A 12,198-nucleotide genomic window follows, 5' to 3' on the forward strand; every position below is an offset into this window, starting at 1 on the left:
GGCCCGGGCAGCGGGGACCCGCAGCGGCAGCGGCCCCGCGATCGTGGGCTCCGCTTTAGGCCCAGGCAAGGGACCCCTAGCTCCCGGGACTTCCAGCTTTGACCCTGCCCAGCTCCCATCGCTGGCTCCACCCATACTTCCTGCTATCACTGGCCAGGGCGGCAAAGGCACCTGATTCTCCGATCATGGCTGGGGCATAGAGCGTCGGCCTTTGCCCTGCCCCCGGCTCTTAGCTCCCCGCTGGGTTTCCGATCACTGTCAGTGGCAGGGGGCTTCTTCCTGCTTTCCCTTTCGCCTCCCTGCATTGTGTCTACATATGCAAATTAACCACCATCTTTGTTGGCAGTTAACTTCCATCTGAGTTGGCAGTTAATTTGCATATCACCCTGATTAGCCAATGAAAAGGGTAGCGGTCGTATGCCAATTACCATATTTCTCTTTTATTAGTGTAGATGACCAACTGATTTTGACGAAGATCAATGGGGAAGAAGATAGGGAACAACAACAACTCTCAAACATTTTTGGCAAGAATATAAAATGGTACAACCACTTTGGGAAAGCTTCAACAGTTTCATCAATGGATGCTAAAATGAGTAACAGGATATTTTCATAATCTCAAAATTTATTTATTAATTATAGAATGGAAAAATCTGGAGGGCACCTTCCTTGACCAACTGATCAAAGCTAATATCAGACAAATCTCTTGATAAAATACACTAAGGAAGACCCAATGTCATCTACATGGTATTCCTGGACTTTTTGTCTAACCTAAATGCAATCTTAAGAAAATAGACAAACCCAACTGAGGGTCAGTCTACAAAATAACTTCTTTGTATTCCAAAAATGTCAAGGTCAAGAAAAGGTTAAGGAACTATTCCAGACTGAAGGTGACTAAAGAAACATGACATTGAAATGCAATGCATGATTATGAACTGAGTTCTAGGTCAGGGATAGGGGTTGGGCTGACAGTGGGACACCTATTGAGGACATTACTAAAGAAATTATTGGGATGATTGTCTACTTCTGAATAGGGATTGTGGAATAAATTAAAGCAGCTATTCTCAGTGCAGTCTGAAGTCTTAAAAACACTTCAGGAGTCCACAAAATCAATGTTATTTTCATAATACTAAGATAAAATTTATCTTTTCACTCTTATCCTCTTATGAATGTAGGTGAAGTTTTTCAGAGGCTAATGACTTTTGATATAGCAATATATTGAATGCAGAAGTGGATATGAATACAACTGCCTTCTATTAAACCAAACACTAAAGAGATTTAGAAAACTATAAAACAATGCTTCTTGATGTATAATGGTTATCTCAAGAAAAAGCACCTATGTGATTGAGATGCAAGCTGACTTAGCTGCTTTCCCACGTAACACTATATTTATTGGAAAGAAAACTAACAATCCAAGTAGTGTTATTCAGACATTATGATATGCCTGACATTAAAAATAAATAAAGTATGTCATTTTGAAGGAAAATAACTCACAAAATTAGTTGCCAGTTATAGAACGCAGATTTTTAAATTGAGCAAAAATTAAAAATTTTGAAAACTCCTACCCACCAATGTGATCTTGACACTTCCTCACTATTCTAAGACTTTTCTAATGACTTCATAGTGATATTAAAAATGTATCATTTTTGGATATTCTATATATTAAAAGCCTAATATGCTAAGTGTCTGGTCATCTGTTCAACCAATCAAAGCGTAATATGCTAATGATATGCTAAGACCACTCAACTGCTCACTATGACGTGCACTGACCACCATGGGACAGTCGACTGATTGACCAGTTGCTATGACATGCACTGACCATCAGGAGGCAGAGAGCGAACCAGTCGACCAGTCGCTATGATGTACACTCACCACCAGCGGGTAGACGCTTCAACCGGTAGGTTAGCTTGCTGCTGGGGTCTGGCCAATCTGGACTTAGCGACACAGGCTGGACATACCCTGGAGCCCTCCTGCGTCCCTCCCAGCCCTGATCATGCACCAGTGAGGTCCCTCAGCCTGGCCTGAGCCCTCCCACAATCCGGGACGCCTCGGGGGATGTCATAGATCTGGTTTTGGCCCGATCCCACAGGCCAGGCTGAGGGACCCCACCGGTGCACGAGTTTGTGCACTGGGCCTCTAGTTGTATAATAAAATGTCAACAATTTGAAGATATATATAACTCAGAGAACCAATATTTTTCAAACACATGAGTAAAAAGCACCATGGATAAAAGGTCTATTCAAAGAGCAAGATAGATCAATGTAGCAGAAAATAAAATGTTAATTGATATGGCTTTAGAGTCTATAATGCAATTACCTTTAAGAAACAACCACTTGTTAATTTGGGATAAGATAAAAAAGGGTCATGTGCAATTATCTCAAAAGGCCATTAAAACACTACTCTCCTCTCCAAAAACATATCTATGTGAAATCCAATTTTCTTCATATATTCCACAGAGAACACTATGTCACAGAGACTAAGTGCAGCAGCACATATGAGAATCTAGCTGTCTTACACTAAGTAATACATTAAAGAGATTTATTAATATGCAAAACTAAACAAAAATATCTTAAACCTATAAAAACTTACTTGCATATCAACTTGCACATTTAAAATAATTATTCATTTTAAAAGCTGGGCCATCCCATTCTTTCAATCTCTTAAATATTATTAGGTACATATTTAAGTTAGTTAAATTAATTTTGCTTTTTAATTGTATATCATACTTTGAAAACACATGCCCTGGGGTATCATCAAACAATAATGTTGTACACACTGGTATAGTAAAATAAATATAGGTAATGAAATATTAACTTCAGTTTTAGAAGGAATACGTATTTATGCTAGAGCCATATATTACCATTCAATTCACAGATCAACCAAAGTTTTTTTGGTGTCTACAAGAAAGCAATGAACTATAATAAATCCAAACTCCAGCACTAGGTCACCACTTACTAGTAAATCTATTGACTTCAAAATAACAGAAACAGTAGTCTTGTCAAAATAATCTATTTTTCCAGTGTATGTTTTAAATAATTATAAATTGCATTCTAAATATTATTTGTAACATATAAATGGTATAAAAATAATAACCACGCCCAGTTTCAAAAATAAAAAATATTACCTTTGAAATCCTGTGTAAACCAACTCCTTGTCCTGCCGAACAGCCACTCTCCTGAATTTTGTATTTATCATTCCCTTTCTTTTCTCCAGTATTAACTTTTCATTTAATTAATATTACCTAATTACTCACTACAGAGTAAGTATATATATGATTTATGCCTTAAGGAATTCAGAGTCTGGGTAGGAACACAGGAACGCAAATAATCATTACAATAACCCATTCAAAGAATATAAGGCATTAAGTGAGCACATAAAGAAGAAAAAAAAAAGCTGTTAATAGAGCGTGAAGAAGACACAAACACTACACTATAAGTAGGGTGCATGGGAGGACAACCCTCTGTTAATTCCAAATAGGGAAAAAAACTATTGCCAAAGGACACAGATGAGAAAGTCGAATAATTTCAGAAACTATAGGTATGGCTAGCACACTAAGTCAGGAGATGAGACTAGAAATGGTGACCAAATCCTGATGAGAAATTTGAAGTTTTTACTCTAAGCAAAAAATACAAACAAAAGCTAGGTAGATAAATTGCCTTATACTTCTGATTACTGTTGATGTTATTCCAACTTCCCTGTATCTATACCTTTTGATAGTACCCCTCACCTCACAGTGACTCTGGACTTGGTCACATGACTTTCTTTGGCCAATGGGACAATAGTAAATTTGGTGGCATATTCATGTCCACCTCATTCCTCTTGCAGCCCTACCCCAGACATGAGAACAAGTCCCCAGCTAGCCAACAGGAAGGTAAGCAATTACTTAGAACAGAGCCAAATAGTCCCAGCTGAAGCTATCCCGCACTAGCTGATAGCCAGCTGAGTCCCGACACATTAGTGAGCCCAGCCAAAACCAAAAGAATGACCCAGCCAATCTGTAAACTTTTGCGTAAAATAATGCTTATTATTATTTGCCACTGAAGTTTTGTAAAGTTCAAAATGAAATAGAATGTAATAGGTAACTGAAATGGATTGAAGCTAACCATGGGGTTTGAGCAGTGTCACATGGCCCAATATGTTTTCTAAAGACTGTGCTAATAGCCGAAACCGGTTTGGCTCGGTGGATAGAGCGTCGGCCTGCGGACTGAAGGGTCCCAGGTTCGATTCCGGGCAAGGGCATGTACCAGGGTTGCGGGCACATCCCCAGTAGGAGATGTGCAGGAGGCAGCTGGTCGATGTTTCTCTCTCATCGATGTTTCTGACTCTCTATCTCTCTCCTTTCCTCTCTGTAAAAAATCAATAAAATGTATATTTAAAAAAAAAAAAGACTGTGCTAATAAATGGAAAATAGATCTGGAGTCAACAATAGAGGTAAAAATTTTAAGAAAGAAAGTATAAAGTTGGAATTAATGCCAAGAAGACAGAGAGGAAAAGACATGTGAAATGTAATACTGAGTGTTAGAACTATTGGAATTTAGGCATTAATTAGATGCACTCTATGAAAAAGAAGGAGATTTTCTGGATAAATTCCAGATTTATTGCAAGAGTAATTACAAATGCAATCAACCTGCATTTAAAATACTTGAAGATAAAAATCTTAGAAGAAACCATAGGCAGCAAAATCTTAGACATCTCTCGTAGCAATATGTTTACCGATACATCTCCTACGGCAAGGGAAACTAAGGAGAAAATAAACAACTGGGATTCCACCAAAATAAAAAGCTTCTGCAAAGCAAAAGAAGCCATCAACAAAATGAAAAGGGAGTCCACTGCATGGGAGAACATATTTGCCAATGATATATCTGATATAAGGTTAATTTCCAAAATATATGAGGAACTCATACAACTTAAGGAAGACAAACAACCCAATTGAAAAATGGGCAAAGGACCTAACTAGACACTTCTTTAAAGTAGACATACAGAAGGCCAAGAGACATGGAAAAATGCTCAAAGTCACTAATAATCTGAGAGATATATATTAAAACAGCAATGAGGTATCTACCTAACACTTGTCAGAATGGCTATCATCAACAAATCAACAAATGACAAGTGCTGGTGAGGATGTGGAGAGAAGGGAACCCTAATATTCTGTTTGTGGGAATGCAGACTGGTGCAGCCACTGTGGAAAAGAGTATGGAGTTTCCTCAAAAAATTAAAAATGGAACTCCCATTTGATCCAGTGATCTCATTTCTGGGAATATATCCCAAGAAACACAAAACACCAATCAGAAAGAATATATGCATCCCTATGTTCATAGCAGCACAATTTATAATACCTAAGCCAAAGTGCCCATCAGTAGATGAGTGGATAATAAAGCTGTGGTACATTTCACCATGGAATACTGTGCAGCTGTAAAAAAAAAAAAAAAGGCTCTCTTACCCTTTAAGGCAGCATGGAGTAACCTGGAGAATATTACACTAAGTGAAATAAGCCAGTCAGAGAAAGATAAGTATCACATGATCTCACTCATATGTGGAATCTAATGAACAAAATAAAATGATGAACAAAATAGATTTAGAGACATAGAAGCATAGAACAGACTGATGAATCTCAGAAGGAAGTGGGGGCGGGGAGGGGGAAGAGATTAACCAGAGAACTTATATGCATATACTAGAGGCTCGGTGCATGAACTCCGTGCACGGGTAGGATCCCTAGGCCTAGCTGGCGATCAAGGCTGATCTGTGGGATGACTGGTGGGGCCATTGCAGGGGGAGGGGGGGCGCGCTGGCACCCGCCATGGGGCCTGCGGGCAGCTCCTGGGTTGAGCGTCTGCCCCCTGGTGGTCAGTGCGCAGCATATCGACCAGTCATTCTGCTATTCAGTCGATCTGCATATTAGGTTTTATTATATACGATATTCATAGCCCATGGTCACAGACAATAGTGTGGTAAAGGCCTGGGAGGGGCAGTTGTGGAATGGAGGGGATTTTGGGGTGGGGGGAGAAGAGGGACATCTGTAATACTTTCAACAATAAAGATAAATTTAAAATAATAAAAGAGGGGCCTCTTTCCCCCACCCCACTTGGGAGTCTGTGCTGTGAGATTCTTTCCCTTTCTCCACATGGGAATCTGTACTTGTTCTTCAATAAATTTCCACCTTTGCTATACCAAAAAAATAAAAATAAAAATAAAATAGTTGAGAAGAAAGGTATTTTTTTTGGTGTCTATTTTTGTTGAGGATAGAAATATCACTTCAGAAAATGGTACTTTAATATTGAAAACAAAGGCCATTTTTATATACTTTTACAGAGATAATAAATACAAATCGGAATTTTAAAATACCTTTGGAAAGAATGATTAATTAAGTTATTAACCCAGGGAACACATGAGTACACAAGAATCCAGTGTCCTGGGATTAAAGACACAGTATTAGATCTTTTTGAAATAGCCTTCTTACATGAAAATCAGTGGGTTTTAAATTAGGTCTTTTTCTCCCACTTTTCACTTGTAGCTTCTACTGTTTTGTTACAGTTTATTTTTAACCTCATAATCTGAAACATCTTAGACATAGGGTACAATAAAAAGTTCTATAAAGATTTGAGCCCAGCAAGGCTGGCTCAGTGGTTGAGCATTGATCCCTGATCCAAAAGATCACCAGGTAGATTCCTGATTAGGGCACATGCCAGGGTTGTGGGCTCTATCCCCAGTAGGGGGCATGCAGAAGGCAGCAGATGGATGTTTCTCTCTCATCGATGCTCCTATTTCTCTATCCCTCTCTTTTTCCCTCTTTCTAAAATAAATAAAAACATTAAAAATAAAGATTTGGGGAAAAATGAATTAACTTTTGCTTTATACCAGTGTATAATTATGTACTTATTTAATTCGAAGCCATAAATCAAGCCATCTTATTCACTACTGAAATGCTTGGTGGATACATATATCAGCAGGCACAAATACATAAATACAATTTTAGGTAAAAATATCATGTTTCATTTGTAAAACTGATATGTTGTTAAATAGTAAGGGGCCAAAACAGTGAGATAGTGAAGCCATCCAAAGCACAATTTTCCAGAACTCAAAATAAGATGAATGCGTGAAATGAGAGTAGAAGTGACAGGAACATGAAAAATCAAGATAGTTACATAGTTACATTCCCAGGAAAGTAGTAAAAACTAAATGATCTATCACATATAATAATCCTATATAATAAAAGCCTTGGTGGCGTCACACCTTTGCACGACACCCTTGCACAATGTTGTCACAAGATGGCTACCACAAGATGGCCCCGCACACAGCGGAGGGGGGCACGGTGGCCGCTCCGAGCCATGAGGCCTGGGAGTCCTGCAGCTCCGCGCGGCGCAGAGGAGGCCAGTCCTGGCGGAAGAGGCAGGTTGCGGCAGAGGAGGGCAGTTGTGGGTGAGCGGGCCAGCAGGGGAGGGCAGTTGGGGGGATCAGGCTGACAGACAGAAGCGGTTAGGGTAATCAGGCAGGCAGGTAGGCGAGCAGTTAGGAGCCAGCAGTCCTGGATTGTGAGAGGGATGTCCCAGATTGGAGAGAGTGCAGGCCGGGTTCAGGGACAACCCTGCCACCCCCCTACCCCCGTGCACAAATTTTGTGCACCAGACCTCTAGTATATATACACAAAAGCCTAAGCGACCAAACGACCAAATGACTGGTAGCTATGACACACAATGACCACTAGGGGACATACGTTCAACACAGGAGCTGCCCACTGGTGGTCAGTGTGCTCCCACAGCCAACCTGCCATGGATGGCCAACCTCCCACGGTCCCTCCCCACAGCTGGCCAATGTCCTGCAGTCCCTCCTCCCAGACTGGGCAAGACGACCTCGATTGCCAGCCAGGCCAAGGGACCCCATCCATGCACGAATTCGTGCACCATACCTCTAGTATCAGATAACCACTACTTTTTAATTCTGTAAGATAGATTTGTTCATGTACAAGTAGTTGAAGAACCATGTATAGAAGCTGGAATGTAAAAGTACTTAAGCCAAACTTGTTCACCACAAATTCTTCTGCTGTCACTGCTGATAGATATTAGAAAAGAATACAAATTATCCAGAAAAAAGAAGTGTATACCCGCACCCCTACTGCAATACTGATGGATGAAAAGTGTGAGAACTTGCCTCTTTCTCAGTGTCTCTAGAGATACATGTCCACTGGTTCTCCTTCACACTGTACGCCCAGAAGTCAGCAAGATCTTGTGTTCCATCCCAGCCACCAAACAAATAAACGGTCTCTATGAAAATTAGAAAAATATGTGTAAAATGATAAATTTAAGGACAAAATATAAGTCTAGGCATCCAGACTTACCCAGTTGTCTCTAAAACCATTTAAAAAGGTACATCTAAATAAACTTAAAATTTTTAAACTGGTAGCATTCCAAAATATTTCTAGACTAGCGTTTCCTAAACATGAGTATGTGGAAAAGCTGCTGTGGAACCACTATTTTGAGAGATTTATAAAAATACAGACAATGAGGAGGAATTCCCTAAGATTCTGCTTCCATAGGTATTTAGTAGGTAAAAAAGAGTCTGTACTTTTAAAGTATCCATGGTGAATCTGATATTCAGCCAGTATAGGAGTTTCTGAGTTAGCCCACAAAAAATTTACATTTACCACCTTCTTAATAATGCAGCTTCAGACTGCAAAGAGAAAAAAGAGAAAGAAAAAAAAAATACCAAAGAAATATATAATGTAAAATATAAAGACATCTAGCTATTTCTGGAAAAAAATCACATTATAACTGTTTTCTCTCTAATGTTAACACCAAAAACAATAATTAGCCGGAAGTTAAAGTTAGATATCTTAACAATAAAGTGATGCATACATATGGCCTTGGTATTCCCATGGAAAATTGGGGAAATTTTTCCATATATACTGTGGTAGCTTTTAACTCCTCGTAAGTCCACCTTTCAGTCATTTGTAGGTATCTTGAGAATTTGGTATCTTCTAACTCTGAAATATCTATTATATCCATAGACTTTATCCCCTGTGACAAAACTGATTTCTTGCTCAGTGAAAAATGAAAATCTTTATACATAACAATGTGTATTATCCCATTCTTTTTATATAATAAGAGTGCCTTTCCTTTCTTCAAATACTTCCCCCTTTGTAAATAAATGTCTTATGTCTAATGGTTATACAAGCCCAGCAATTATTTTTTATAAAGTTAATTAGACATCACAGGAAAACTGTAAAGCCATCTACTCTCTTAACTGACATGTCCTAGTCATATATATGAAGAGACTGCCATCTAAGTTATGCCCCACCATAAAGGGTTATAATTCAAAGTGCACTTGGAAATATTGTAATACCGTTTAAGAAGTGTCTTGCCATTCATAGAGTTGGGCTCTCTTCTAAGAGGTTTTTGCCATATTGTCATATAATTTCAAACTCTAAGTGAATTTTCTAAGTGAAACATCCCACTCTATGCCCCAAGAATCTTGGGAAATCAAAACAATACTTCTGGATAAGAATAGACCACTGGAACAGGACTGAGTTCTAGTGCTAACTCAGTGAAAGGTCACATAACCTCACTGGTTATTAGTATTTTTATTTACAAAACTCTCAGTGTTGTGAAGTTCTTCAGATACAAGTTCATGAAAACATTCTGAAGGCTGGCAAGTATGAACCGCATTTCTACCTTTAAAACGCACAGAAATAAAAAATACTTGTGCCTGATTCCATGTCTAACTCGGTACCTGGAACACTTTGGCTCTGTACAAATGTGAACTACTATATCAGAACTACAACAATCCATTCCCATTAGTTAAGTAACATTCTGTTTCCGAAATGGCACACAATAATGCCCAGATACATAGAATTTTACAGGAAAAAAATTTAAGAATTTTGATCTGGCTTAAAAATTATTTGCAAGGCCTCACTGTAAAGGCAGTTAAAAGCCTAGAGAGGGCGGGGATATATAACTAAAATAGCAATAGCAATTGACCTTTTGTTTTATAGTGTTTCTGGCACCCTCTGGATAAGGTTATCCTGGTTCATTAACTTTAATAACCCTCCCTCTTGGACTCTGGGTTCTCAATGTTCTTTCTGAAAGCAGGTCTCTTTGTACGCATAAATTCTCACAGCAAAGAAAACCCACATTTCCACAACAGCCTCATTGATAGCTGAGCAAAATAAAATCTGGCACAGAGCAAGCATCCCAATGGAATTAATCCAAGATGTCATTCTTGTCCATGAATACTTTGTGGTCCCAGTTGAAGTTTAATAGTAAAATTGAATAAATCAGAGAGAAACAAGACCTTTTGACATACCTGAATGACGCATAACAAAAATTTAATTAAATCATCTAATTATTTAATTCAAACCATTCAAAGATAAGATATTATCTAGAAACAAATGGCAGCAAAAGTATTATTTAATGGATAAATAATATAAGAAACTTTTAAAAAGCATAGAAATAATTGGAGAACTGTAGTGAGAAGATAAGAAAGTAGAAAAAAACATTATTTGCAGCAGGATAGTTTGGTTTACTGAATGTCCATTCTCAAGCTTAAAAATTATACAACAATTTATGTACATCCCTGGGACAGTACGATCGTCCTTAAGCAGCACCCCTCTCTTTTTATTTTTTCTTAAAGGAGAACAGGCTATAGAAGTTATCCATTTCTCCCAGCACTCAGAGGCATGTCTGGTCAATATTTTTTTAATACTAATCTGAATTGGTAAGGTACATTAGAGAATAATTTTTTTAAAAAAGACAAGGGAAGGAACTGTGATGGCGGTTTAGGCAAACACCTGTACTCACCGCCTCCCAGAACCACATCAAAATTATAACTAAAATACAGAACCATCATTCAGAACCACCTGAAATCTAGCTGAATGGAAGTCCTACAACTAGAGAAGCAAAGAAGAAAGCACACTGAGACTGGTAGGAGGAGCAGAGGCATAGACTGAGCTAATCCAACACCCACATGCTGCGTTTTTTTAATCGGGAGGGATATTTTCAAGGAAGTGAGGGTCCCAGCTGCTCACCAGACCCCCAGCCTAGGGTTCCAGAGTCCCTATAACTTCAGGCTTTAAAAACCAGCAGGGACTGCAGCTGAGTGTCATAAAGGCTGCTGGAGACCCAGGTGTTCCTCTTAAAGGGCCCATGCAAGAATTTACATGATCTTGCTTCCTCTGAGCTCCAGTACAGACAGCAGCTTTAGGGGAATCCAGGTACATATGGGGAAGAATTGGACTGTATGGCATAGGAGCAGGAACTGGGTGCAGCTTTCTCCCAGAGGGGTGCTCCCAGGAGTCACTGTTCCTATGGGACCACCCCCATCGCAGAGCTGACTAGCAGTCATATCTGAGTTTCCATCAGCTTGGCCCACTGTTCTCTCCACCCTGGTGATTCCCTGAGACCCCACCCAATCCAATTTGCAGCCCCAACCAAGTTGTTTACAACTGCTTTTCCATATATGGTCTGTCCTGGCTCAGGCTTCAGACATTGCTAAAAACTCAAACAAGCAGCAGCTGGTATCACCATGCCCCAAACCAATTAATAAAAAGTCCAAGACCCGGCACGAACACCAGGATGCCTTGCTTCATAGCTGGGCCTCACCCAGGCACTTCTAAGCCCAATATAAGTAGTAGCCATCTGCAGATGTCACTGTAGCTCCTGCTAGTGGCCTTAGGCAGTGCCTGACTTTGCACCTCCTGGGAGGCCTGAGTCAGTGTGCCCGATGGACAGCTTCAGACCATACCATATTACAACTCTATGTATCCACAAGCAACACGCTCCAGGGGCAGACTCAGTGAGCACCAAAGCCCCAATGAAGCAGTTCTGTTCCAAGGCATGTCTCCTGCATGGTAGCTCTTTTATTGTAGACACAGCTAGTCCTCACAGTCAATTCCTCCTAGTGACGCCAATGGCAATCAAGGCTCAACTATAAGAAGACTGTACACACAGCCCACACAGGGGCACACCTAGAGTGCCCAGCTCAGGTGACTGGGGAGACTGAGCCACTGGGCCCTATAGGACCCTTAATACAAAGGGCACTCTACCAATTCCAGGAGACATAATAGCTCTACCTAATACACAGAAATAAACAGAGGGAAGCAGCCAAAATGCAGAGATAAAGAAACATGTTAAAAATGAAAGAAATGAAAGCAAGCAAAATACTGGATATAGAGTTCAAAACAATGGTTATAAGGTTAGTCAAGAATCTTTT

General features: G+C 39.6%; 1 protein-coding gene across 5 annotated transcripts in view; it reads right to left on the minus strand.

The window, feature by feature from the left end:
- Positions 1 to 12,198, minus strand: part of MKLN1 (muskelin 1) — a 346,320-nt gene that overhangs the window by 66,014 nt on the left and 268,108 nt on the right. For all 5 annotated transcript variants that reach the window (XM_006752700.2, XM_006752701.2, XM_015567031.1 and 2 more), the window contains one exon: positions 8,143 to 8,255. In XM_006752700.2, coding sequence (XP_006752763.1) covers positions 8,143 to 8,255 — 113 coding nt within the window. The remainder of the gene's footprint in view (positions 1 to 8,142; positions 8,256 to 12,198) is intronic.

This window comes from Myotis davidii, unplaced genomic scaffold (genome assembly GCF_000327345.1).
Source record: "Myotis davidii unplaced genomic scaffold, ASM32734v1 scaffold1290, whole genome shotgun sequence".
Taxonomy (NCBI): Eukaryota; Metazoa; Chordata; class Mammalia; order Chiroptera; family Vespertilionidae; genus Myotis; species Myotis davidii.